This window comes from Salmo salar, chromosome 07 (genome assembly GCF_965601325.2).
Source record: "Salmo salar chromosome 07, fSalSal1, whole genome shotgun sequence".
In the NCBI taxonomy this organism is placed as follows: Eukaryota; Metazoa; Chordata; class Actinopteri; order Salmoniformes; family Salmonidae; genus Salmo; species Salmo salar.
The window spans coordinates 55825001-55851027 of record NC_138297.1 but is presented as its reverse complement, the minus strand read 5'-3'; the positions used below and the strand labels follow the sequence as shown (position 1 = coordinate 55851027).

General features: G+C 45.6%; 2 protein-coding genes across 5 annotated transcripts; both read left to right on the top strand.

Annotated features, from left to right (window-relative positions):
* The first annotated feature begins 756 nt into the window (after positions 1-756).
* On the top strand, positions 757-5012 carry LOC106576454 (lumican). 2 transcript variants are annotated; one of them, XM_045722221.2, is made up of 3 exons: positions 757-1395; positions 2283-3163; positions 3423-5012. In XM_045722221.2, exons 1-3 carry the CDS (start codon positions 1349-1351, stop codon positions 3575-3577), a joined length of 1083 nt encoding a protein of 360 aa, XP_045578177.1. In that variant the 5' UTR covers positions 757-1348; the 3' UTR covers positions 3578-5012. The 2 variants fall into 2 exon arrangements, with proteins under 2 accessions (XP_045578177.1, XP_045578178.1); XM_045722222.2 differs by having other exon boundaries at positions 854-1339.
* A 3797-nt stretch (positions 5013-8809) lies between these two features.
* Positions 8810-16933, top strand: LOC106609038 (keratocan). 3 transcript variants are annotated; one of them, XM_014207377.3, is made up of 3 exons: positions 8810-9055; positions 14014-14894; positions 15062-16932. In XM_014207377.3, the coding sequence occupies exons 2-3, from the start codon at positions 14027-14029 to the stop codon at positions 15229-15231; spliced, it is 1038 nt and encodes a 345-aa protein (XP_014062852.1). In that variant the 5' UTR covers positions 8810-9055; positions 14014-14026; the 3' UTR covers positions 15232-16932. The 3 variants fall into 3 exon arrangements, with proteins under 3 accessions (XP_014062852.1, XP_014062853.1, XP_014062851.1); XM_014207378.3 differs by lacking the exon at positions 8810-9055 and adding an exon at positions 10086-10238 and having other exon boundaries at positions 15062-16933; XM_014207376.3 differs by lacking the exon at positions 8810-9055 and adding an exon at positions 12060-12310.
* Positions 16934-26027: the final 9094 nt, after the last annotated feature.

Below are 26027 nucleotides of genomic sequence, written 5' to 3'. Positions count from 1 at the left end.
AAGAAAGGTGAAAATGGGAAACCATTACAGTGTCAGTCTTCAGCAATTTCAACAAAATCTTCTACAAGAGACATTGTCTTGAAACGTGTACTGTAGATGCAGTGCAGTCTGCAGACGGATAGTTGGATATGGAAGGAGATGAAGAGCACTTTGACGTGTGTGAAGATAAATGGAGGGAGGAGAAGAAGGAAGGGATCTGACGGCACTTGAGTGATTTACAGTGAGGACCAGAGAAGGTTGGCGGGAGGAGCTATAGGAGGACGGGCTCATTGTAATGGCTGAAATGGAATGAATTGAACATAGTCAAACATGTGGTTTCCATATGTTTGATGTGTTTGATACGGGTTCAATGAGCCCGTCCTCCCATATCTCCTCCCACCAGCCTCCTCTGCTGGGGACATATGGAAATCATTGGACTCATGTCTGCCTCACCTTACTTTCCTCTATTATGGTACCATGTGTTTACCATGAAGAGGCAGATTAGGTTAGGGTTTAGGGGCTAGGCACTCTCCACGGGCTCGGAAGAAAGCGGATGTTTACGGTTTTCAGGGATACGGTATTTTCAACCTAACTTCCGTTTCCCTTAAAAACGGATGTGGGGACTCAGGAGTCTTCTTACACCTGCTACGTTAGGTTAGGGGCTAGGGGTCAATTTGGGATTCAGCATAGGCTGTTTTATAATCCTTTTCTGGTCCACTAAGACCTCGTCACTTTTTCCGAGACCCTATTTAAGGTTTCATGCTGCAGCATAATAATTGGCAGCTGGCTCTGGCTGCAGACAGATTTTTTCCATACACTTTCTTTACCATTCCAGGAACCTTTCTTTTTAACTTGTATCCACTTCGCTTTTTTGTTAGTAGGGGAAAGGAAGAAAGGGAGGTGGTTGTTTGGTTGAGAGGGAGGAAAAATGACAGATATATATGATGCCATGTGTCTTTTGTGAGGCTTCGCATCCTCATTTACGCACGAAGCGGACCTCGTATCCCAGACTGCACTGGTGCACCTGTGACTTGTTCGGCAGAGCCCATAATTCTCAGATTCCATGCCTTAAAAACTCATGTTGATGCCGTCGTTGTTGTATACTACAGTGTGACTTCAGTTTGGGCAGCTGCCTTCTGTCAATCCGGGACCACAGTCATCTGAAGAAGCAGTAGCTTTCCCACCCCTTTCCCTCGCTCTCTCTATCTCTCACTCTCTTTATCTCCCCCTCCCTCTCCCTTTCTCCCTCGTTCTCCTCCCTCTCTCCAGAGACATCTGGCTTTTGAGCAACCACAGTCTTCTTACCTGCTGACCTTCCATCCCACACGCAGAGGGAGAGAGAGAGAGAGAGGAGAGAAAGGTAAGAGGAATGGACTCTTGTCATTTCCTGAAGGGTTCCTGCTCGGTTGTCCCTAGGTATTTGGTCTTTCCATGCTGGGATTAATAGCTATCCCAGTCCCAGCTAAACTCTGGGGGAGGATTGTGTGTGATACAAGGTTAACTAGTTGTCACTTGACAAGGGAAAGGAGTGGAGAGATTTTTGTACTTTGAAGTTATCTGATGCTTTTCATGTTGCGTTGGACAATGTGTTGTTCTTATATTGCACCATGGCATGAATGCATTTATAAAATGAATACACTGTATTGATGCACAGTATTGCTAGTCAAAGTCTTGTTAGTCAAAGGCATTAATGTGTTTGCATTTGCAGTACGGTATTATCATGTGATTACATGTCATACTTTAAGTCAACACATTGAGTTAAATCATCTTAAAAGTTTCAATATGTTATGATGATATTTATTGCCTTTATTTGTTGACATTATAAAGTGTGTGTTCACTGAAAAACCTGCATTGTTGGTTCATAGATAGTTCTGAGTATTTACAGTAGGGATCTGCCTCTTTTTTAAAAGAGATTTGCAGTTCACTGGTATTACCATATTGCTGCTTTAGGGTGATTCATGAATAGTTTTGGTCAATTGAGCTTTTTCAATAGATGTTTTTTCTCTCTCAGGCAACCCTAGTACCCTGAGATTAATGTTTCTAACTTGGAATCTGTAACAAGTCCATTCTTTACCAGTTTATGTTGTCTATCATGCAATTGAAATGTCATGTATTTAACTGTTCAAAAGAGTTTGTTCCCTGTAGATTTTAAAATCAAAGTACCACTCAGGATAATAGTAGGTAAGACTATGTAGGAAATGTTCAAGATGTGGTAGACAAACTTTTGCTGACTTTCTCCCCTTTTCACTTTACGTTTTTCTCTTTGTCTCCCTTTCTCCCTCTGTCTGTTTTCCTCTCCCCAGTACAGTTATGTTTCCCCTCCGTGTCCCCATCTTTGCCGTGCTGGTCAGCCTGACCGTGGGTCAGTACGATGACTACGACTACCAGCCGGCCTCCCAGTACGGCCCATCCAGCGCCAACTGTGCCCAGGAATGCGAGTGCCCCATCAACTTCCCCACTGCCATGTACTGTGACTCCCGCAACCTTAAGTTTGTGCCCATTGTGCCCTCAGGCATCAAGTACCTGTACCTGCAGAACAACCTGATCGAGGAGATCAAGGCTGGGGTCTTCGACAACGTCACAGCTGAACTCCGTTGGCTGGTTCTGGACCATAACCAGATCACCAATGAGAAGGTGGCCAAGGGAACCATCGACAAGCTGACCGGACTTCATAAGATCTTGTTCAGCTTCAACAAACTGACGGAAGCTGTGATCCCTCCCTCCAAGTCATTGGACGAGCTAAAGATGATGAACAACCAGCTGTCCAAGTTCCCTGCAGGGAGTCTGGCCGGCATGCAGAACCTGACCTCGGTCCACCTCCAGAACAACGAGCTGACCTCTAAAGCTCTTAACGGGGTCTTCAAGGGCCTCAACAAGCTGGTGGCCATAGACTTGACCAACAACAAGCTGAAGAAGCTGCCCTCAGGCATGCCCAGTTCGCTGGAGACCTTCTATGGCGATCACAATGACATCAGCAGCATTGCCGCCGGGGACCTCAAAGAGCTGCCCAAGCTGGCGTACCTGAGGTTGGCCTACAATCAGATGACGGACGCAGGGATTCCGGCGGGCGTGTTAAACGTGACGAGCCTGATCGAGCTGGATCTGTCCTACAACAAGCTGCAGTCCATCCCTGAGATCAACGAACAGCTGGAGCATCTCTATCTGCAGGTCAACCAAATCAACAGTGAGTGATTTTCCTATTTTTTTCATTCTCTTTTCTCTTCTCTCTTTCTCTTCTCTCTCTTTTCTCTCTTTCAACATTCTCTTTCCGTTCTCTTTCTCTATTTCGACATTGCAATCACAAGTAAATCTAAATCAGTCATAATCCATCCTCAAGTCTGCCTCCAGCAAGTGTCAGGCAATCGATGTAGGATGTGTACATACAGTAGGAAATGTTGAATCATGTATGAGTCAGTTCACCAAACCCCTTCCCATCCTTCCAGAGTTCAACCTGGAGAATATTTGCAAGTTCTCTGGCCCTCTTAACTACTCCAGACTGAAGACCCTGCGTCTGGATGGGAACAACCTCACACATGCCGACCTACCCCATGACTCCTCCAACTGCCTGCGCCAGGCCTCTGACATCATCTTCGACTAAGTACCCTCCCCTCATCCGCAAGTCTCCCTGTGTGACCCTCCCCCGGCACCACGACCTACCCTAAACTAATCCTTCAAACCCCAATAGACACAATGTGGCTATATTTCAATATCTACAATAGCATACTACTCAGAGTATATGCCCAATATGTTTCTTTATTCTAAGTGGAATGCTAGTGTGGATAACCCTAAATATGCATCCTTCCCCCTACCGGCGAAATCGAGGTCACCTCTGTCAACTCATCGGTAGTCCTTTCTGTAAACACAGACTATGAAATAACAAACCAACAAAGGTTATAAACCCCGGAGAAACCTTTTATTTTGCAGTGCATCATGGTATTCTCATGACAACCATAGGGTATTTTGGCCGTAGCAAATGGCTGGCCCTGTACCAATAGTTTTACCCAAATTTGCGGCAAATCAAACAATCGGCCACAATATAATGTAATGCTGCCTCGTAAAAAGCACTTGAACTGTACTTGTCTGTACTTGTTTCAAACAACAGGTGCCTTTTCTTGTGCAAAAGAGACAATATAGGAACATAGTGATTCCTGAATGAACTGGTTTTAATGAAAAAGCAGCTCACACACTTCAAACATTCCAAAAGTAGTGGCACATGTTGTTTTCAGAGAAGTACATTGAGGAATATGGGAATAAATCTCACTTGCAAATAAATGCATTGCCCATTCCTCTATTGTATGTTTGTCATGATGTTTTTTAAAGGTTCCTTGTATTTAGTCAGTACACTCCCAGAATCATATTGCTGTGCAAAAGACCTGCAGGTAAGGAATAAAAGTATCTACGAGAGCTGTGTTGTGTACTCTGGTGTAATGTCTACTGGGGAAATGTTGAACAGTGGAACACTTTTGGAACCAAATTAAAACTCATATGTCATGCCAAAAGCTGTGGTATATTACCCATCTTTCTGTATGAATGTTGGGGGGAAAGTTTTTAAAAAACAAGTTATTAATAATCCTTATCGACAAGATTAAAAGGCTTGACACTGAATAGCTCTGTTGAAGTAATTTACTGTTTTTTTAACGAGTTATTATGCAGTTAAATAAGAGTCAATTGCCCATTTATTGCAGATCACCGTTGTTATGCCGACATTTATACAACATTTGCATTGCTTGCATGCATCTCATGGTAACTCTGTATGATAATAAAAGCTAGCATTTGAAGTTTTTGTCCATTCATGGTTACCTTGTTTGCCATGTTTGATGTGTGCTTTTGCCCGTATAGCTTTATCAGAATAACAACAATTTGTTGTGATGCTAACTTTATCTTGCTCTGTTGTGGCAACGTTGGTGGAATGTCATGTGCTATTTGGGCAGAGTATACCCAGATTTATTTTCATTATGGCTTTTGACTCAGTAATCGCTGGTGAATTTACTGTGAGGACATAAAATACATTTGAATAAACTACATTTCCAATACTCATGTGTGGTAAATGTTTGTTTTAAAGCTATAATACTCAGTCGTAAATTCAGCAGAAGATTTTTTTTAAATGACTACATTTACCATATACTGTTTCCTGAGGAAACAGACAGTAAATGTGTCTGCAGTATGACAACATACACAAAACACGTGACACAAGAAGAAAGAGATCTCTCTAGTCTCTTACCCCCCAGGCCCTACACGTGACACAAGAAGAATGGGATCTATCTAGTCTCTTACCCCCCAGGCCCTACACGTGACACAAGAAGAATGGGATCTATCTAGTCTCTTACCCCCCAGGCCCTACACGTGACACAAGAAGAATGGGATCTATCTAGTCTCTTACCCCCCAGGCCCTACACGTGACACAAGAAGAATGGGATCTATCTAGTCTCTTACCCCCCAGGCCCTACACGTGACACAAGAAGAATGGGATCTATCTAGTCTCTTACCCCCAGGCCCTACACGTGACACAAGAAGAATGGGATCTATCTAGTCTCTTACCCCCCAGGCCCTACACGTGACACAAGAAGAATGGGATCTATCTAGTCTCTTACCCCCCAGGCCCTACACGTGACACAAGAAGAATGGGATCTATCTAGTCTCTTACCCCCCAGGCCCTACACTGACACATGAATGTTGCTTCTTACTTTAAGCTTTCCTGAGTGGTTTGTATTTTAGGGGTTAATGTGTTGTGTTTGGGCCTGCACCACGATGGTTGACAACTCTCTTCCTGCAGGAAATGGATATTCTCCCAGTGTCATGCTGTGTCTCTGCACAAGAATATCAAGTGGAACATTCTGATCTGTTCCATATTCTCCTTGGATGGGTGGGTGGGTGGGTTTGGTGGATGGGTGGGAGGGTGGGTGGGTGGATGTAGTGCCAGTGCAGGCATGTAGGTATGTAGATCCTATGGTCCTGGAGGGCTGCAGGGGTTGCAGGGTTTGACTGGAAACCAGAGCTGAACTGCTCAGTTGAGGTAGCTGTAACTATCCACACGGTTAGCTTTGATGTAATGATGTGTGGTAAACAGGTTTTTGGTGTTCCTTACATGGTGATTTGACAGAAGGATGCCTGTAACTTAATCAACAGTAAGTAACGCCAAACAGGTCAAGCAGCCACTTGGGTGATGTTTGGCGGCAATTTTGTGCCAAAACACTCAGTGCTTTGAGAGTCATTTGTGCAGTGTGCACCACCTCCAACACAGGATCATAACTAAAGTATGGCCCAGTGGTGATTTTCCATCAGAATTACATAAACACGTAAGCCAGTGCCTACATGTTCCAAACAGGTGTACACGTAGGCACTGGTTGTTTTTGCAGATGGTTTTGCAGATGTTGACAACCTCTCTAAAGTGTCCAGGGTGGGTGGGACTGGGGGAGTCCATTTGGGATAGGGAGAGGGGATTTCAGGGAAGAGCTGATGGATGAGCAGAACCAGTGTACTAATGCGTTTCTCACATTGTACCAAGCCGTAATCCCATACACTCCTCCTCATCTTTTTCAAAGGCCAGACATGGCAAATTACTGGCGCAGACAGTCCACAGAAAAATATACCGTCCAGAGTGGGGAACGTTGGACTAATTTGATGAAGTAATTCTTCCAGTTCAAACGCAGAGGCTGAGAAATCATGAAAGTGCCGGTGTTGCCGGAGGGATACTTTGAAACATTTACTCCCTCACGTGGAAATATGCATCTTTTGGTTTTCTTGTGTAGTTTTATACTGAAGACATTTCTGTTTTAATGTGTCGTAGGAGTGAACTGTTAGCATGCTGCCTATGTAAAGTCGAATTTTGGATGGGATCTGTGCTGGGATCAGTGGTGTCGGCTAACTCGTGCATGCCTAATTAGAGCAGGCACTATCTACAGGCTCCAGGTCAGCTGATTAGCTTAACGTCTTTAGCGAGTATCACTGAACGGGTTGCCAGACGTTCAATTTTTCCAGCCTGTTACTCGTAATAAGATCCCGCTGTTATAGTCAATCACACCTTGCAATTGCTCCTCTTGCACAAATAACATAGTTGAGAGAGCTATATTATATTTGACACAGTGGTTTTCTTTCACTGTAGGCTGAGTGCTATTCTGCCGGTGCTTCTATATGTCTAGTCGCTCTAGAATATTCCTGGATATTCTGTGACCTAAACAAGAGACCTACCTCAAATGACGTCCTACGGAAATTTGAACCAATTGAAGCATGGGCGTCAGGATTTATAAAACCCCTAAATTACCTAGATGACATGTATCGTATTAGTCTTTACAATATTGCTCACGTCTTACTGTGTTTTTGCACAACCATTCATACTGATCCCAAATCCAATATAATTTCCTCCTCTTCCTCCTCGACATTCCTCCGTTGGAGAATAGCTTGGAGCTCTTGCTGCCGTGTCTAGACAATAAAGCCCTTCATAAAGTCATGGCCCGCACTTCCTCTTCCCTGCCTTTGGAAATGTTTCATGAAAGTTTAATCAGCTGCCTGGCCAGGACGTTCGGCTCAAAGGCCCATCCTAGGCACCTTCTCCAGCTGTTCTCACTCTGCTCTTTCTTTCCTCCTCTGTTAAGTGTTTTTGTCTCCCCTCTCTCCCTCCCTCCTTTCTCTATTTTCTCTGTCTGAATAGTCAATTCCTGGGATCATCAACTAGATTCAGCCATGGGACGATCTTTTCTTGAGAGGATGGTCGAGGGGCTGGAATATAATTACAAATCATTTGTAGACTGCAAATTCATTGCAAGAAGCCCAAACAGATATAATATTTGACTAAAACAAAATCATTTTAAATCTTGCTTACATTTGTATACAATCTGTGTGTCTCTGTACTATGCACGAGAATACTTGGGAAGAGATTTCCTAAATCACTGATTTCCTGGTGTTTTTATATTCTTATATCCAACAATGAAAATAATTTCTGCTCAGAAAACTTGAGGGGCAAGTTTTCTCCCTACTCTCTTTCCCATATCCCTCTATTCTCTCGACCCCTCAATTCTCCATCTCCCCGTTTCGTTCTCCCTCTCTCTCTCCACAGAGAGCAGGATCCAGATGGTAGGTCCAGATGTCCCCGCTCTGCTCCTGTCCTCCCTGTGCCAGCCCTGTTTATCACACACAAACAGAGAGAGAGAGAGAGAGAGAGGACGGAATACATAAACAGAGGGCCTGAAGGGATGAAGGGGGAGAGTAGAGAGAGAGGTAGAGTGCTGCAATGTTAACCCTGTCAATGTTCTTTGTGTGTGTGCATGCATGTTGCTCTGTTTGTGTCACTAAATGCCTGTGAGTGTCAGTACTCAGTACTTACATTCTTGATTATCAAGGTGCCTGAACAATTCCCTAAGCTCCACTCAGTCCTGGACTGACACTATGATAAACATAACCTATGGAGAGGTCATGTGCATTGCTATCGCGATGATGATGGGGTACAGGCCGATGTTCCAGCTAGGGCCGGGACAATACCAGTATCACCATATTTATTTCCATGGCAAAAATGTAAATACAAAGCAGACCAAACTCTTTGGTCATTTAAAAACCTGCTGTATGCTGGGCTGGTGAAAAGTAGCCAATTAACACTCCGGAAAAGACAATCCCCACAAACCCATACCCCCACCCTTACCTGCACACACACACACCCTCACCCCCATCCTCACCCGTACACCCGTACACCCCACCCTCACACACACCCCACCCTCACCCCTACCCCCACCCTCACCCACACACACACCACCACCCGTACCCCCCACCCGCCCTCACACACACACCCACCTTCACCCTTACCCCCACTCTTACCCCCCCACTCTCACCCTCACACACACACCCTCTCTCTGCTTCACCAGGGGATGTCAAAGGTACAGCCTTGAGGAAATAATATTAAAAACAATACAGAATCTAATAGGGCTTTCTCTCTCTCTCCTCCTTGGTCGCAGGGAGCAACTGAGACTGTTAGAGCACTGTGGACCAGCACCAGAGAAGAGTACTGGAGGACCAGACGACCACTACTACCCCTGAGCCAAGCATCACCTGGCCATACACTACCAACAAACACCGTTTGGAGAAGCAGGTATTGTTTTTCCTGAAGAGGGGTGAAAGGCTAAAAGGGGTGTGGATGGGTCATCCTTTTCGGTTCTTTTCTTTTGGGGGGCATTATTTACATCTGGAGAGATTGATATGAGAAGTATTCTGGTCTTTACCTTTGATCTTGTGCTGCGTGCCAGTTTCGGTTCCAAAAAGGACCAATGCGTTCAAGAGATCTAGCAGTATTTTCTGCAGTTTGCTGCGGTCTTGCAGGGGTGTGAAATTCAATTACAATTACAACAGGTTTTTGGTAGTGTACTCACAGATTTTTTCTTAGTTAAATGTCTCCCTTGAAAAGTATGTTTTGAAGTTTGTTAGTGGAAAGAAATAGTGCAGTAACAGATTGATTATGATAGCAGTGCAAGAGTTTATAGAAATGTGTGTGGTCATACACACATCCTTAAAAACGTAGGTGCTGGGCTAAAGAATTAAACTTGAAAAGAACAGAGCATAATGAATATGCTCCCAATTTACCACCTTTTACAGGCAACGGTTCAATCCAGCACTGAACTTTGTCAGGTCAAAAGCAGGTGGTAAATTGAGAGCATATTCAGTGTGCGGGCCTCTGTTCTTTTCTTGTTGAAGAGTTTATTCCATAATCAGTCTCTTGTAAATATCCATAGATACGGTTGGAAAATCTGCAGAGATAAAAACTGCATCATGTTTGATATTCCAATGCCAGACATAGTTGTGCTTTCCAGAGCCTTGTAGTTTTATGTAGACACAGGGCTTGTTTAACACAGCTGTAACTGAGCTGAATGTCCTCTGATCAATGCTGGAGAGAAGTCAATTTCATTTCAGCGCAGTCATCAAGTAGAGCTGAACCCAACTGAAGCCCGTTCAAACACAGTCCTTTAACTAATTAACATAGCTGGCTTTGACTGGAAACCTCTTCCAGGAAATTCACATTATCATACTCCTCCACATGTTTCCTTTCAGATCGTCAAACAGGAAAGTGGCCAGCATTTGTTTTCAAGCCTGTTTTGTTCCATTCTGCAACATAGTGAGAAGCCCTGAGTCACAAGTCAATACAGTGAGATTCTGAAAACTTTGCCATTAAATCAATAGTAATGTATAATGAAAATCCTAATGGATGGATTCCCTTGTGGTGCATATCTGCAGTCTAATCTTTCATTTGATTAGAGACATCTGATTTCCATCAAGACAAGGTAAAACATGACTGAAGTACTGCCAAGTTGCTGTAGTGGGTTTGCAGTGCAGAACACTTCATTAACTGTTATTGTGTGTCGATTTCATGCACATTTCTCATGACCAGTTTTACTATATAGTTACTGCTGATGTGTAAGTGCCTCTAAAGAGAAACAGATTATTTTTTAAATAAAATGTAACCCTTATTTTATAATGTAAGTTGACTGAGAACACATTGTCATTTACAGCAACGACCTGGGGAATAGTTACAGGGGAGAGGAGGGGGGATGAATGAGCCAATTGGAAGCTGGGGATGATGTGTAGGTTTGGAGCACTTGACTCTGGCAATGACCACACCTTTCTCCATCTTTATTGATATACCAGCTCTGCTAGACTGCTACCACTATAGAGTGGTGGGCGTATGCCGAGGGTGTCTTTTCAACAGCAAGGTGTTTTGTGATGGAGATGGAGGTCAAACAAACTGTAGACCGTTATCTGAGAGCATGTCAGATGAGATGCTGTATATGCCAAACCAGAAACTCACATATTTTCGTTATATAAGTGGACATGACGTAAACAATATGCATCACTGATTTGCAACTTCCAGGGTTTTGAAAACAGTTTTCTATTTTTGAGTGTGAGCAACATGGTGTCTGTTCCCATTGAGGTAAAATAACCTGTGAGGAGATAGGCACCGTGATTGATGCACAGTCACTGTTCATTCGTTTACCTTGCGTTTTACGCTTTGACCTTTGAAGTGTAGTCAGTTTAAATGTGTTCGGGATTTAAGGTAGCTAAATTCTCTTAAGGGGTTAGAGTGTTTCTACCTCTCGCATTGTGTTGAGGAGTGACTGTATTGTGCGCAAGCAGCTTGCCAGACACGAGACGATCCCTATTGGTCTCTCGTGGCACATCTTGGATCAAGGCTAGCTCCAACCTGGACAAGCCAATCAGATGGGATTATCTCAAGGTATTAGGTGGGCCTATGGCAGCTTCAAAGGAAATGAGAATGAGCAAAACAAAATAACCTACCCACCCCAACTTAACTAGCTAGCCCAACCCCAATGCTAACTTGAGAAACCTTTGCCAACCCAGTCTACACCTTTTAAATCCCCTTATTTTCACTGTAACCCCACCCCATTAAGTCTCATGTCTGGACAGACCGATGTGTACTTAATTGTACTGGGTTTGATGTCTTTTAAGGTCAGAGTCTGATTGTGTCCGATTGTGCTAGAAGATTGTTGGGTGGGTCCGCATCAGAAAGGATTTAAACAAATCTGAATCATTAGCAAAAGCCAATTTGTTCCCACAGTGTATTTGTTTACAGTTCTCTGAATTCCAATTCAGAGAACTGTCAGAAAGAACACCAAGGACTGAAAGACATTGTCAAAGCCATACGTAGGATAAGTAGGATAATCCTATTGTCGGGAGTTGGCCCAAAAGAGGGCCATCATCATATCCCTTATCATGCCAACACAAGGAGACACTGTGACCATATTTCTCCTGGGTTTTTATGGCCAAGTCACTATTATGAGGAACACATGGATTGCTATTGCACCATTCTGCACAGAAAAATGAGATGAAGACGTAGATTTGTTTCTTTCAAACAGAGTTGAGTTGTTCCATTCAGACATCGCTGCCTGATTAGCGCTAAGAACATTAGAGATCTCAGCAGGACATTTACCTGAAGGACATAAACAGAGAGATGGTGCCAAGGGCCAACTGTGGGAGAACAGGGAGTGGACAGAAGGGTTTGGGTGGTTTCATAGTGAGTATAGGCCCGTATTAGCCTGAGCTACTGAAGTGGGCAAAGTCTCAAGGCCTCAGCTACCACACCGCCGCAGGCTTAACAGGGAAAAAGTCACTGCATGGATTATGACCTCTGATTACAGGCCTCTGATTGGCCGAGAGGAACTACAGTGTGACTGTCAATGAAGGGTTCCCACCAACTGAATGAAGACACCGATGGTACAAATACAGGGGAGGTGAGCGGTGTTTCTCTGAGTTTGGGACTGCAGTTGCAACCACATTTCTTGAGCAAGGCAGAAACAGGGCGCATAGACAGACTTTGGAAAATCACTTGAACTCAAAGGTACGTGTGGTTCTAGTGGACGATTAAATTGGGTTTCCAGTTTGAGGAAAAGTAGGTATAGATGGGACTTTGCTTGCAAACTAATGGTCACAAAGACAATGTGAGTTCAGTTTTGGGAGGTGACAGTTGAGGCAAATTGAGTGGCTAGACCTTTATTTGGCGATTTTCTGTGTTCATTTGTACTATACTGTAGGTCATCTTGCACTGAAAAGCCAGAACTTGTGAATGGCTTTGAAGCTTTGAACGAGTGAGGCTCTGGAGAGATTCCAGTTATGGTCTTTACGGCAGTTTGCTTAACAGGAATTTCACATTTGACAAATGTGATAAGTAATTGTAACTTTTCCTGACCTTGGCCAAACTAAATACTAGCAGCTCTAGTTATGGTCAGGTGGAAAGTTTAACCCAACAGTTGGGTCTCTAAGGTTAGGGGCATGGACACATGGTGTTCCATAGATCTTTGGCCCCATACAGTGAGATACGCGGTGCCAGGGGCCCCAGAACCAGGTGAGCGGGCCACATCTTTGAAGTGGGCCCAGCCATGGCATAACCAGGCCTGTTGAAAATGAGTTCCAGACCAACGTGTGGAGCACACACCAAGAATTTAAACCAGCACCAGATGACAGTTGAGAGGAATCAAGCATTCTGGGACAGGATGGGTGGATGTGCTATTGCAGAGTTTAGATGCCACTGAGTTATTGTCTGCCTCTGTCAATCTCTTTGTCACTTTGGCTTCTTGTCTCGCTATCATCCCCAGTTCCTCTTTTCTCCATGTTTTTCCTCTACTATGTAGGTTAATTCCACTTTCTCTGTCATGATTGCGTGGAGAATGTAACTGCTTTTATATGCATCTGTGTACTGTATGTATAAATGCTTATATGGCATTCCACGGCTAGGTGTGTTGGTGGGCCTTTTAATTCATTACCAATGTCTGGTGTAACAGATTGTGCTTCATCCACTACAGAGTCAGGTGGATTTGGTTTGCTCTGTGTTTTACTCCTAAAGGAGCACACAACCTCAGCCCAACCTCAACTGCCTCCTGCATGTGCCAATTTTACAGATTAGCATCCAATCAGAAGTATTCGTGTAAGGCCATTTGTTGACCTGGCAGTGCATCCTGTCCTTAAGAAAGCTTATAATCTCCCATGGACCCAGTGGACAGCTGGCCTGACCGCATGATGTGCCAACGCTCATTAACTTCATGTAAACTCGAATGCTAATGACCTTGTGTCAATGCAGAAGATTTGAAGCTAGCTACAGCTAGTTTGGGCTAGCCATTGATGGAAGGCCTGGCAGTTTTTTCAATAAGGGACTAAATTAATGAGACACCTGGAATCGTTGTTGTTTACATGTGAATGAACTTAAGGCAGCTTAATGAACACTTGCACGCTTAATGCACCATGTCCAAATAAGCTCATCTGTACTTGAAAGCACTTAATCTAAAATAAGGTGAGAGGAAACGAGACTCGCCTATAAAAAAAAACAGGATAGGTCCCAATGAAGTGCTAACGCCTAGTCCTCAATCCGGTCCATGTTGAGTTATCTTGGAACATGCAGAGATCATCATCTGTGTATTTGGATCGGTGTGTTTGTTCAACCACGTTCTTGATCTTGTCTTCAGGGTTTGTGTCTGTGCCGGTATCTGTGTCTGTGTTTTGCATAAGAGTCAGTCTCATCTCATGTGTTTTCTTTCTCCTCTACCCCAGGCTGAGTGTTAAGATGGCGCTTCTCCTGGCCCTTTCCTCCGTCCTCCTTCTGGTCGGTCCGGCTCTGGCACAGAGCCCGGACATGTCCTACGAAGACTACATGGCCCAGGTACAGGCCTGTCCCAAAGAGTGCCGCTGCCCGCCCAGCTTCCCCAACGCCGTCTACTGCGACAACAAGACTCTGAAGCGCATCCCCACCATCCCCCCACACACCTGGTATCTCTACCTGCAGAACAACCTCATCGACGTACTGTCAATAGACGCTTTCCGCAACGCCACGCAGCTCCGCTGGATCAACCTCAACCACAACCGCATCACCAGCGAGGGCATGGAGGAGGGTGCCCTGGCCGCCATGCTCCGCCTGGTCCACCTCTACATGGATGACAACCTGCTGAGCTCCGTCCCGGCCAACCTGCCCTCCAGCCTGGAGCAGCTGCGCCTCTCCCGCAACCGCATCTCCAAGATCCCCGCCGGGGTGTTCTCAGGTCTGGATCGGCTGACACTGCTGGAACTGCAGGGGAACAAGCTCCAGGATGACGCAGTGACCGAGTTGAGCCTGAAGGGCCTGAGCAACCTGGTCCAGATCAACCTGGCCAAGAACCAGCTTACCACCATGCCCCTGGGCCTCCCCATCACCATCACCCAGCTCTTCCTGGACAACAATGCCATTGAGAAGATCCCCGCTGACTACTTCAAGGGTCTACCCAAGGTGGCCTTCCTCAGGCTCAACCGCAACAAGCTGGGAAACGGCGGGCTGCCCAAGAACGTGTTCAACATGTCCAGCATCCTGGACCTGCAGTTGTCACATAACCAACTAACTCAGGTTCCTATGATCCCCTCAGGCCTGGAACACCTCCACCTGGACCACAACCAGATTAAGAGTACGTTTTTGACACTGTTCTAGTTTCATTGATACATTGACTGACTGCCTGTATGGTTAACTGATGATTGTTTTTAAATCCAGATAATTGTATTATTATAATCAGTGGAAAATGTCTTTGATGAGTTGTAGGACTGTTTTGCTAAGATGGTGTATTTGCAATTGCAGGTGTGAATGGATCTGATATCTGCCCTGTGTCGGCTGATGCTCTGGAGGGCTATGCCACTGAGACCGCTCCTAAACTCCGCTACCTCCGTCTCGATGGCAATGAGATCAAGCCACCAATACCCAGAGACCTTATGGTGTGCTTCCGTCTCCTCAGGTCCATCGTCATTTAAGAAATACACTTCCACCAGCCAATCGCATCTAGCTATAGTCTCCCGGATCCAAGGGCAGATGATTACTAACGAATGGAAGTGACTATGCTAATCTATATGGATTTTTGATCTGTGGACTACTCATTTGCATACTTATGTTGAGAACCACATATTAAACGCCAGGGTTGGGGTCAAACCAAACTCGGTCAATTTAAGAATTAATGCAATTAATAGGTCAATAGAAAATAATGGGCCATTTTCAGTTGTTGAATTGAGTCTCCTGAATTGGTAGAATGGGAATGGAATTGACCTCAACCTTGTTGGGGGAAGGTCACCTGACAATCTGTAGATAGTGTGATTGGACTGCACTACTGTCTTTTGACCACTAGTTGTGCCTTATGTTAGTCCTATAGTCACAAGTGCTTAATGCAACAGTGCAGTATGTCTAAGTGTGCTGCTTCAATACAGCACACATTGGTCTGAAAGTGGTAGAAAACCTTGAAATTGTGTTTTTCCAAAACTCTAAAAAAGACAATAATTTACTATGACAATGTGATCGGGACAAGATAGGAGGAATATTGTTTATAAACAGTATGTATTTAAGGCATGTTGAATCTTCTGATGACTCATTGTCCCCATTCGCTTTCTTTGAATGGAAGATCATCTTTTGTGAATACCAAACTAATACTTTTTAAACATTTTATACTGCTCCCCTCTGACAGAATAACTTGAATTGATGATATCAGACTTGAAACCAAATTAAATGCAAATTATTTTATTTTCAAGTTCTCTGTGAATATGAATATGTTGAGGTAACTTTAGACACATGCTATTCCACACAAACATGCAATTGTTTGCTCTTTCACATTTAGCTCATTTATTTAATTGTCTGTTTTTCACTGAATTCACTGAATTCTTGATCACTGTCTCAAATGTGAAATTCCATTTTGTACTCAATGGGTCAATCTTTTTGCAGTCATCTTACATATTTTGAAAATGCCAAAGCAATTTTGGAATGCTTACATTTTGTTAAGAATATGTTAAGTTGTGAATTCCTTACACAGTCAATAATTTAAATAAAACATTTTTCTGGAAAAACATTAAATGAAGGAAGAAATATGTTACATGAATCACCTTCACTTCTATAGACACACTCACAAACACACACACAGACAGATACACACAGACAGACACAGACAGAGAGAGACTCAATCACACTAAGTAACAAACACACACACAGACAGAGAGAGACTCAATCACACTCACACAGACCTAGAAACCACACATTCTTTGAGTGCATATTTGCGGTAGTCTCTATGACTTACTGCTTAATAGCTGGAGAGCTAAGATCTCCCAGAATGCACTTCCACATGCACCAAGGAAGCAGTGCCAGAGGAAGACCAGAGAAAACAGTGAGTCTCAAGCTGCTGGCCTGGTAATGATATCATGAAGGTGTTGTCACTTTATGGTCTCTCTCAGGACACATTTCCACCATTCTGCTATAGCCAATGTTTGGTGACCGATGGAATCGACAGTAGTCAGAATACTATTCTTGCAGGAATACCACAACAGTGGCGAACACACTCAGTAATGCAACAACGTGCAAGAATTGACAGGGATTATTATTGTGTGCCAGAAGCAAGCATTCCTCATGTCAGTTGTGATCAATCACTCTCGCTTCATATCGCCTTCTTCAGAACTTTCTCTCCCTCTCTAAACCTCTCTTTCCTTTTCATGGTTGGTGTTTTTAATTGATTGTAGCTTTATATTTTAGCTGGTAACAGTCTCAGATTGAAATATTAATAAATTAACCACCATCATAAACCAATCCCTTCTCAGAATCATGCTGGGGTTAGTAAAATCAGAACTCCACCTGACCATAGCTATACACTGAATGCACAAAACATTATGAACACATGCTTTTTCAATGTATTTATTTATTTTATTTATTTCACCTTTATTTAACCAGGTAGGCAAGTTGAGAACAAGTTCTCATTTACAATTGCGACCTGGCCAAGATAAAGCAAAGCAGTTTGACACATACAACAACACAGAGTTACACATGGAGTAAAACAAACCTACAGTCAATAATATAGTAGAAAAATAAGTCTATATACAAAGTGAGCAAATGAGGTGAGATAAGGGAGGTAAAGGCAAAAAAGGCCATGGTGGCGAAGTAAATACAATATAGCAAGTAAAACACTGGAATGGTAGATTTGCAGTGGAAGGAAGTGCAAAGTAGAAATAGAAATAATGGGGTGCAAAGGAGCAAAATAAATAAATAAATAAATACAGTAGGGGAAGACGTAGTTGTTTGGGCTAAATTATAGATGGGCTATGTACAGGTGCAGTAATCTGTGAGCTGCTCTGACAGCTGGTGCTTAAAGCTAGTGAGGGAGACAGTCATTGGCAGCAGAGAACTGGAAGGAGAGGCGGCCGTAGGAGGAATTGGCTTTGGGGGTGACCAGAGAGATATAGCTGCTGGAGCTCGTGCTACAGGTGGGTGCTGCTATGGTGACCAGCAAGCTGAGATAAGGGGGAACTTTACCGAGCAGGGTCTTGTAGATGACCTGGAGCCAGTGGATTTGGCGACGAGTATGAAGCGAGGGCCAGCCAACGAGAGCATACGGGTCGCAGTGGTGGGTAGTATATGGGGCTTTGGTGACCAAACGGATGGCACTGTGATAGACTGCATCCAATTTATTGAGTAGGGTGTTGGAGGCTATTTTGTAAATGACGTCGCTGAAGTCGAGGATCGGTAGGATGGTCAGTTTTACGAGGGTATGTTTGGCAGCATGAGTGAAAGATGCTTTGTTGCGAAATAGGAAGCCGCCACATCTAAATTTAACTTTGGATTGGAGATGTTTAATGTGAGTCTGGAAGTAGAGTTTACAGTCTAACCAGACACCTAGGTATTTGTAGTTGTCCACATATTCTAAGTCAGAACCATCCAGAGTAGTGATGCTGGACGGGCGGGCAGGTGCAGGCAGCGATCGGTTGAAGAGCATGCATTTAGTTTTACTTGTATTTAAGAGCAGTTGGAGGCAACGGAAGGAGAGTTGTATGGCATTGAAGCTCGTCTGGAGGGTAGTTAACACAGTGTCCAAAGAAGGGCCAGAAGTATACAGAATGGTGTCGTCTGCGTGGAGGTGGATCAGAGACTCACCAGCAGCAAGAGCAACATCATTGATGTATACAGAGAAAAGAGTCAGCCCAAGAATTGAACCCTGTGGCACCCCCATAGAGACTGCCAGAGGCCCGGACAACAGGCCCTCCGATTTGACACACTGAACTCTATCAGAGAAGTAGTTGGTGAACCAGGCGAGGCAATCATTTGAGAAACCAAGGCTATTGAGTCTGCCGATGAGGATGTGGTGATTGACAGAGTCGAAAGCCTTGGCCAGGTCAATGAATACGGCTGCACAGTATTGTTTCTTATCGATGGCGGTTAAGATATCATTTAGGACCTTGAGAGTGGCTGAGGTGCACCCATGACCAGCTCTGAAACCAGATTGCATAGCGGAGAAGGTGCAGTGTGATTCGAAATGGTCGGTAATCTGTTTGTTGACTTGGCTTTCGAAGAGTTTAGAAAGGCAGGGTCGGATAGATATAGGTTTGTAGCAGTTCGGGTCAAGAGTGTCCCCCCTTTGAAGAGGGGGATGACCGCAGCTGCTTTCCAATCTTTGGGAATCTCAGACGACACGAAAGAGAGGTTGAACAGGCTAGTAATAGGGGTTGCAACAATTTCGGCAGATAATTTTAGAAGGAAAGGGTCCAGATTGTCTAGCCCGGCTGATTTGTAGGGGTCTAGATTTTTCAGCTCTTTCAGAACATCAGCTGACTGGATTTGGGAGAAGGAGTAATGGGGAACGCTTGGGCGAGTTGCTGTGGGGGGTGCAGTGCTGTTGACCGGGGTAGGGGTAGCCAGGTGGAAACCATGGCCAGCCGTAGAAAAATGCTTATTGCAATTCTCAATTATAGTGGATTTATCGGTGGTGACAGAGTTTCCTATCCTCAGTGCAGTGGGCAGCTGGGAGGAGGTGCTCTTATTCTCCAAGGACTTTACAGTGTCCCAGAACTTTTTTGAGTTTGTGTTGCAGGAAGTACATTTCTGCTTGAAAAAGCTAGCCTTTGTTTTTCTATCTGCCTGTGTATATTGGTTTCTAACATCCCTGAAAAGTTGCATATCACGGGGGCTGTTCGATGCTAATGCAGAATGCCACAGGATGTTTTTGTGTTGGTTAAGGGCAGTCAGGTCTGGAGAGAACCAAGGGCTATATCTGTTCCTGGTTCTACATTTCTTGAATGGGGCATGCTTATTTAAGATGGTGAGGAAGGCATTTAAAAAAATAACCAGGCATCCTCTACTGAAGGGATGAGGCCAATATCCTTCCAGGATACCCGGGCCAGGTCAATTAGAAAGGCTTGCTCCCTGAAGTGTTTCAGGGAGCATTTGACAGTGATGAGTGGAGGTCATTTGACCGCTGACCCATTACGGATGCAGGCAATGAGGCAGTGATCGCTGAGATCTTGGTTGAAAACAGCAGAGGTTTATTTAGAGGGCAAGTTGGTTAGGATGATATCTATGAGGGTGCCCGTGTTTACGGCTTTGGGGTGGTACCTGGTAGGTTCATTGATAATTTGTGTGAGATTGAGGACATCAAGCTTAGATTGTAGGGTGGCTGGGGTGTTAAGCATGTCCCAGCTTAGGTCACCTAGCAGCACGAGCTCTGAAGATAGATGGGGGCAATCAGTTTACATATGGTGTCCAGAGCACAGCTCGGGGCAGAGGGTGGTCTATAGCAGGCAGCAACGGTGAGAGACTTGTTTTTAGAGAGGTGGATTTTTAAAAGTAGAAGTTCAAATTGTTTGGGTACAGACCTGGATAGTAGGACAGAACTCTGCAGGCTATCTCTGCAGTAGATTGCAACACCGCCCCCTTTGGCCATTCTATCTTGTCTGAAAATGTTGTAGTTAGGGATGGAGATTTCAGAGTTTTTGGTGGTCTTCCTAAGCCAGGATTCAGACACGGCTAGGATATCCGGGTTGGCAGAGTGTGCTAAAGCAGTGAATAAAACAAACTTAGGGAGGAGGCTTCTAATGTTAACATGCATGAAACCAAGGCTATTACGGTTACAGAAGTCATCAAGCACCTGGGGAATAGGAGTGGAGCTAGGCACTGCAGGGCCTGGATTTAACTCTACATCGCCAGAGGAACAGAGGAGGAGTAGGATAAGGGTACGGCTAAAAGCTATGAGAATTGGTCGTCTAGGACGTCTGGAACAGAGAGTAAAAGGAGCAGGTTTCTGGGGGCGATAAAATAGTTTCAAGGTATAATGTACAGACAAAGGCATGGTAGGATGTGAATACAGTGGGGGTAAACCTAGGCATTGAGTGATGATGAGAGAGATATTGTCTCTAGAAACATCATTGAAACCAGGTGATGTCATCGCATGTGTGGGTGGTGGAACTGAGAGGTTGGATAAGGTATAATGAGCAGGGCTAGAGGCTCTACAGTGAAATAAGCCAATAAACACTAACCAGAACTGCAATGGACAAGGCATATTGACATTAAGGAGAGGCATGCTTAGCCAAGTAATCAAAAGGGTCCAGTGAGTAGTGAGGTCGGTTGCGGTCATGGCGATTCAGACAGCTAGCCGGGCCATGGGTAGCAAGTTGGCAGAAGATGGTCTGTTTTTAGCCACCTCGTGCGTTTCCGTCGGTAGAGTAGTGGGGTTCCGTGTGGTAGAGGGGACCAATCCAATTGGCAAAAATAGTTATAGTTATAGTGGCCCAAGAAAATTGGCCGATAGACCTATTCAGATAGCAGCCGATAAGACAGCTAACAATTAGCTGGCCGCAGATGGGCGTTCAGATTACGTCGCAACAGAGGGGCCAGTTGGATAACTCCCTCGGGCAGATAACGTCGGTAGCCCAGTCATGAAGGCCCGATGGGGCTCCGCATCGGCAGTAAAACGGGTCCGGATAGGTGATTGTAGCCCAGGAGTGGCTGATGGAACTCTTCAACTGGCCAGCTCCGGAATAATTGATGCTAGCTCCGGGACCGACGTTAGCCAATAGTCACTCGGATAGCAGCTAGCTAGCTGCAAGATCTAGGTGTAAATGTCCAGAGCTTTAGGAGTAAATGTCCAGAAAATAGGTCCAGTTGTTAGGTCCAGAGGGTTTTTTTGTTCTTTATTTTGGTTAGGCCAGGGTGTTACATTGGGTGGGCATTCTATGTTCTTTTTCTATGTTTTTGTATTTCTTTGTTTTGGGCCGTGTGTGGCTCCCAATCAGGCACAGCTGAAGATCATTGTTGTTGATTAGGAGTCACACATAAGTGCATGTTTTTCTGTTGGGGTTTTGTGGGTAATTGTTTCTGTTAGTGTTTGCACCTGACAGGACTGTTGGCTGTCGGTTTTCTCTTTTCTTGTTTTTGTATAGTGTTCACGTTGTTCAATTAAATATTAAATGATGAACACTAACTCCGCTGCACCTTGGTCTTCTCTCCAGTACGACAACCGTGACAGAATTACCCACCACAAAAGGACCAAGCAGCGGAGGAAGGAGCAGCACCAGGAGAGCAGCATGATGGACTCATGGACGTGGGAACAGATACTGGACGGAGAGGGACCATGGACTCAGGCTGGGGAGTATCGCCTCCCGCAGTGGGAGATCGAAGCGGCGAGAGTGGAGAGGCGATGGTATGAGGAGAGAGAGCGCAACAGGCACGAGAGGCAGCCCCAAGATTTTTTGGGGGGGAGGCACACGGGACAGTCGGCGGTGCCGAGGTCGGAACCAGAGCCAGTCGGGTTGACGTTGGAGGTGAGCGAAGGGTGGAAAGCAGAGACAGTGAAGGAGTTGATGGGGAGATTGGAGGAGAGAGAGATGAGAGACCTGCTGGTTTGGTGTGTAAGGCACGGCATTCGCCCTACGGAGCGTGTCGGTGAATTGATGTCACCTGAGTCAGTTCTCCATACTCGTCCTGAGGTGCGTGCTGGCCGTCTGTTGAAGACTGTGCCTGCGCCCAGAAACAGGCCTCCTGCATGTCTTCCCAGCCCTGCACGTCCTGAGCCTACGCCCAGAAACAGGCCTCCTGCATGTCTTCCCAGCCCTGCACGTCCTGTGCCTACGCCCAGAACCAGGCCTCCTGCATGTCTTCCCATCCTGGTCAAGCCCGTGCCTCCTCCTCGGACCAGTCCTCCAGTGGGTCTCCCCATCCTGGTCTGTCCTGTGCCTGCTCCAGTGGGTCTCCCCATCCTGGTTAAGCCTATACCTCCTCCTCGGACCAGGCCTCCAGTGGGTCTCCCCATCCTGGTCTGTCCTGTGCCTGCTCCACGGACCAGGCCTCCTGTGGGTCTCCCCATCCTGGTTAAGCCTGTGCCTCCTCCTCGGACCAGGCCTCCAGTGGGTCTCCCCATCCAGGTCCGTCCTGTGCCACCTCCCAGGACTAGGCCTCCAGTGGGTCTCGCCAGTCCAGAGCCGCCCGCCTGTTCGGAGCTGCCAGAGTGGCCCGCCTGTTCGGAGCTGCCAGAGTGGCCCGCCTGTTCGGAGCTGCCAGAGTGGCCCGCCTGTTCGGAGCTGCCAGAGTGGCCCGCCTGTTCGGAGCTGCCAGAGTGGCCCGCCTGTTCGGAGCTGCCAGAGGGCCCGCCTGTTCGGAGCTGCCAGAGTGGCCCGCCTGTTCGGAGCTGCCAGAGTGGCCCGCCTGTTCGGAGCTGCCAGAGTGGCCCGCCGGTCCGGATCTGCCAGAGTGGCCCGCCGTGCCGGATCTGCCAGAGTGGCCCGCCGTGCCGGATCTGCCAGAGTGGCCCGCCGTGCCGGATCTGCCAGAGTGGCCTGCCGTGCCGGATCTGCCAGAATGGCCCGCCTGTCCGGATCTGCCATCGCCGCCCGCCAGCCGGGCGCAGCCAGGGTCGTCCGCCAGTCGGGCGCAGCAAGGGACACCCGCCAGCTGGGCGCAGCCATCGCCGCCCGCCAGCCGGGCGCAGCCAGGGTCGTCCGCCAGCCGGGCGCAACAAGGGTCGCCCACCAGACCTTCGGCGCGGCCAGGTGCGCCACCTAGGAGGGCGAAGCCAAGGGTGGGGCAGAGGCCACGTCCCGCACCTGAGCCGCCGCCGTAGGATGGCCCACCCAGAGCCTCCCCTTCAGTGTCAGGTTTTGTGGCCGGAATCCGCACCTTGGGGGGGGGGAGGGGGGGGGGGGGGGGGGTACTGTAACGCCCTGGCCATAGAGAGGGATTTTTTGTTCTTTATTTTGGTTAGGCCAGGGTGTTACATTGGGTGGGCGTTCTATGTTCTTTTTCTATGTATTTGTATTTCTTTGTTTTGGGCCGTGTGTGGCTCCCAATCAGGCACAGCTGAAGTTTGTTGTTGTTGATTGGGAGTCACACATAAGTACATGTTTTTCCGTTGGGGTTTTGTGGGTAATTGTTTCTGTTAGTGTTTGCACCTGACAGGACTGTTGGCTGTCGGTTTTCTCTTTTCTTGTTTTTGTATAGTGTTCACGTTGTTCAATTAAATATTAAATGATGAACACTAACTCCGCTGCACCTTTGTCTTCTCTCCAGTACGACAACCGTGACACCAGTATGCTCTGGTCTGAATCACGTTGTACAAAACTGCCGATAGCTTTTTGAGCTAAGGGATAGCTGATGACCGCCAACCATGGTTAGCTGAATTCTAACGTTAGCTAGTGAACTCGCTAACTTCTGGCTAACTTCTGGTGTGGATTTCAGATTTGAGGTAAATAATACTTTTTTTTTAATTGGTGAGGCGGGTTGCAGGAGAGTGTTTTGAAGTTGAGTTTTTAGAAAAAATATATATAAAAAGATATGTGAAGAAAATATGTAAATATATATATACACGGGACACGACAAGACGAGGACAAAGGACGTCTGACTGCTATGCCATCTTGGATTATAAAATGACATAGACTGACCAGGTAAATCCAGGTGAAAGCTATGATCCCTTATTGATGTCACCTGCTAAATCAACTTCAATCAGTGTAGATGAAGGGGAGGAGCCAGGTCAAAGAAGGATTTTTAAGTCTTGAGACATGTATTGTGTATGTGTGCCATTCAGAGGGTGAATGTTCAAGAGAAAAGATTTAAGTGCCTTTAAATGAGGTATGGTAGTAGGTGCCAGGCGCTCCAGTTTGAGTGTGTCAAGAACAGCAATGCTGCTGGTAATTTTTACGCTCAACAGTTTCCCATGTGTATCAAGAATGGTCCACCACCCAAAGGACATCCAGCCAACTTGACACAACTGTGGGAAACATTGAAGTCAATATGGACCAGCATCCCTGTGGAATACTTTCAACACCCTGACAAATTGAGGCTGTTTTGAGGGCAAAAGGGGGTGAAACTCAATATTAGGAAGGTGTTCCTAATGTTTTGTACACTTAGCGTATGTCACCATTCCTGGTAGCAGGTGTAGCACGATTCCCAACGATTCCCAATGATTCTAAACGATTCCAAACAATTCCCAGCATTCCAGCGTAGTTCAATTTCAATCACTCAGCGAAAGCTCCAGTTACTTGGGGAGAAAGAAAGAGATAGGTTTGGGGGGTCGAGTGAAAATTGAGGCCAGAAAACCAGAAACGTAGGATTAAACTGACACATGAAAGGAAGTAAGGTACTTCCAGTCTGTTGTCTACTGCTCCGGCCTGGGTGGAAGTAGGAATAGCAGGTCCTAGGTCAGTTTGTATTTCCCTCCTATCGGTTTAACATTAGGAATTAGAATTGAGTGAGTTGACCCTGGATCTGCATTTAATCCCAACCTCTGCCTGCATTGGGCCTTGACTGTGCTGCACCAAGACCTAACCACAGATACAGGATTTGATTTCCCAGTCCAAGTCTTGAACAATAAGAATTGAAGATAAAACTTACCTGTGGTTAGGAGGAAACAACAATAGGAATTGAAGATAAAACTGACCTGTGGTTAGGAGGAAACAACAATAAGAATTGAAGATAAAACTGACCTGTGGTTAGGAGGAAACAACAATAGGAATTGAAGATAAAACTGACCTGTGGTTAGGAGGAAACAACAATAGGAATTGAAGATAAAACTGACCTGTGGTTAGGAGGAAACAACAATAGGAATTGAAGATAAAACTGACCTGTGGTTAGGAGAAAACAACAATAAGAATTGAAGATAAAACTGACCTGTGGTTAGGAGGAAACAACAATAGGAATTGAAGATAAAACTGACCTGTGGTTAGGAGGAAACAACAATAGGAATTGAAGATAAAACTGACCTGTGGTTAGGAGGAAACAACAATAGGAATTGAAGATAAAACTGACCTGTGGTTAGGAGAAAACAACAATAAGAATTGAAGATAAAACTGACCTGTGGTTAGGAGGAAACAACAATAGGAATTGAAGATAAAACTGACCTGTGGTTAGGAGGAAACAACAATAGGAATTGAAGATAAAACTGACCTGTGGTTAGGAGGAAACAACAATAGGAATTGAAGATAAAACTGACCTGTGGTTAGGAGGAAACAACAATAGGAATTGAAGATAAAACTGACCTGTGGTTAGGAGGAAACATAGCTGAGCGATACCAGTGTATGGAGAGCTGAGGCCGTTCTCCTCCAGGCAAGGACTTCCTTTCGGCAGCGTGCTAACAGAGGCTCCTCACAGAGGCCCCATTATGTTCTGGGACCCCGTAGATTCCTCACCACACATGAAAGCCGCACATGCCAGAGTTTCACCTTATGAAAAGGAAGACAAACATTTCTGAGTCACACTGCAGGTCTGATTAAGCCACGCACCCCTCTAGAAAAATAAAGGCTACTCTTGTTAGGGATAAAGATAT

Excerpts from the sequence above, each read along its gene's own strand:
- LOC106576454 (XM_045722221.2), top strand. The coding sequence starts at position 1,349 with ATGGACTCTTGTCATTTCCTGAAGGGTTCCTGCTCGGTTGTCCCTAG. Across the intron at positions 1,396-2,282 it reads TCCTGCTCGGTTGTCCCTAG|TACAGTTATGTTTCCCCTCC; the intron begins GTATTTGGTCTT and ends TCCTCTCCCCAG. Across the intron at positions 3,164-3,422 it reads GCAGGTCAACCAAATCAACA|AGTTCAACCTGGAGAATATT; the intron begins GTGAGTGATTTT and ends CCATCCTTCCAG.
- LOC106609038 (XM_014207378.3), top strand. The coding sequence starts at position 14,027 with ATGGCGCTTCTCCTGGCCCTTTCCTCCGTCCTCCTTCTGGTCGGTCCG. Across the intron at positions 14,895-15,061 it reads GGACCACAACCAGATTAAGA|GTGTGAATGGATCTGATATC; the intron begins GTACGTTTTTGA and ends TTGCAATTGCAG.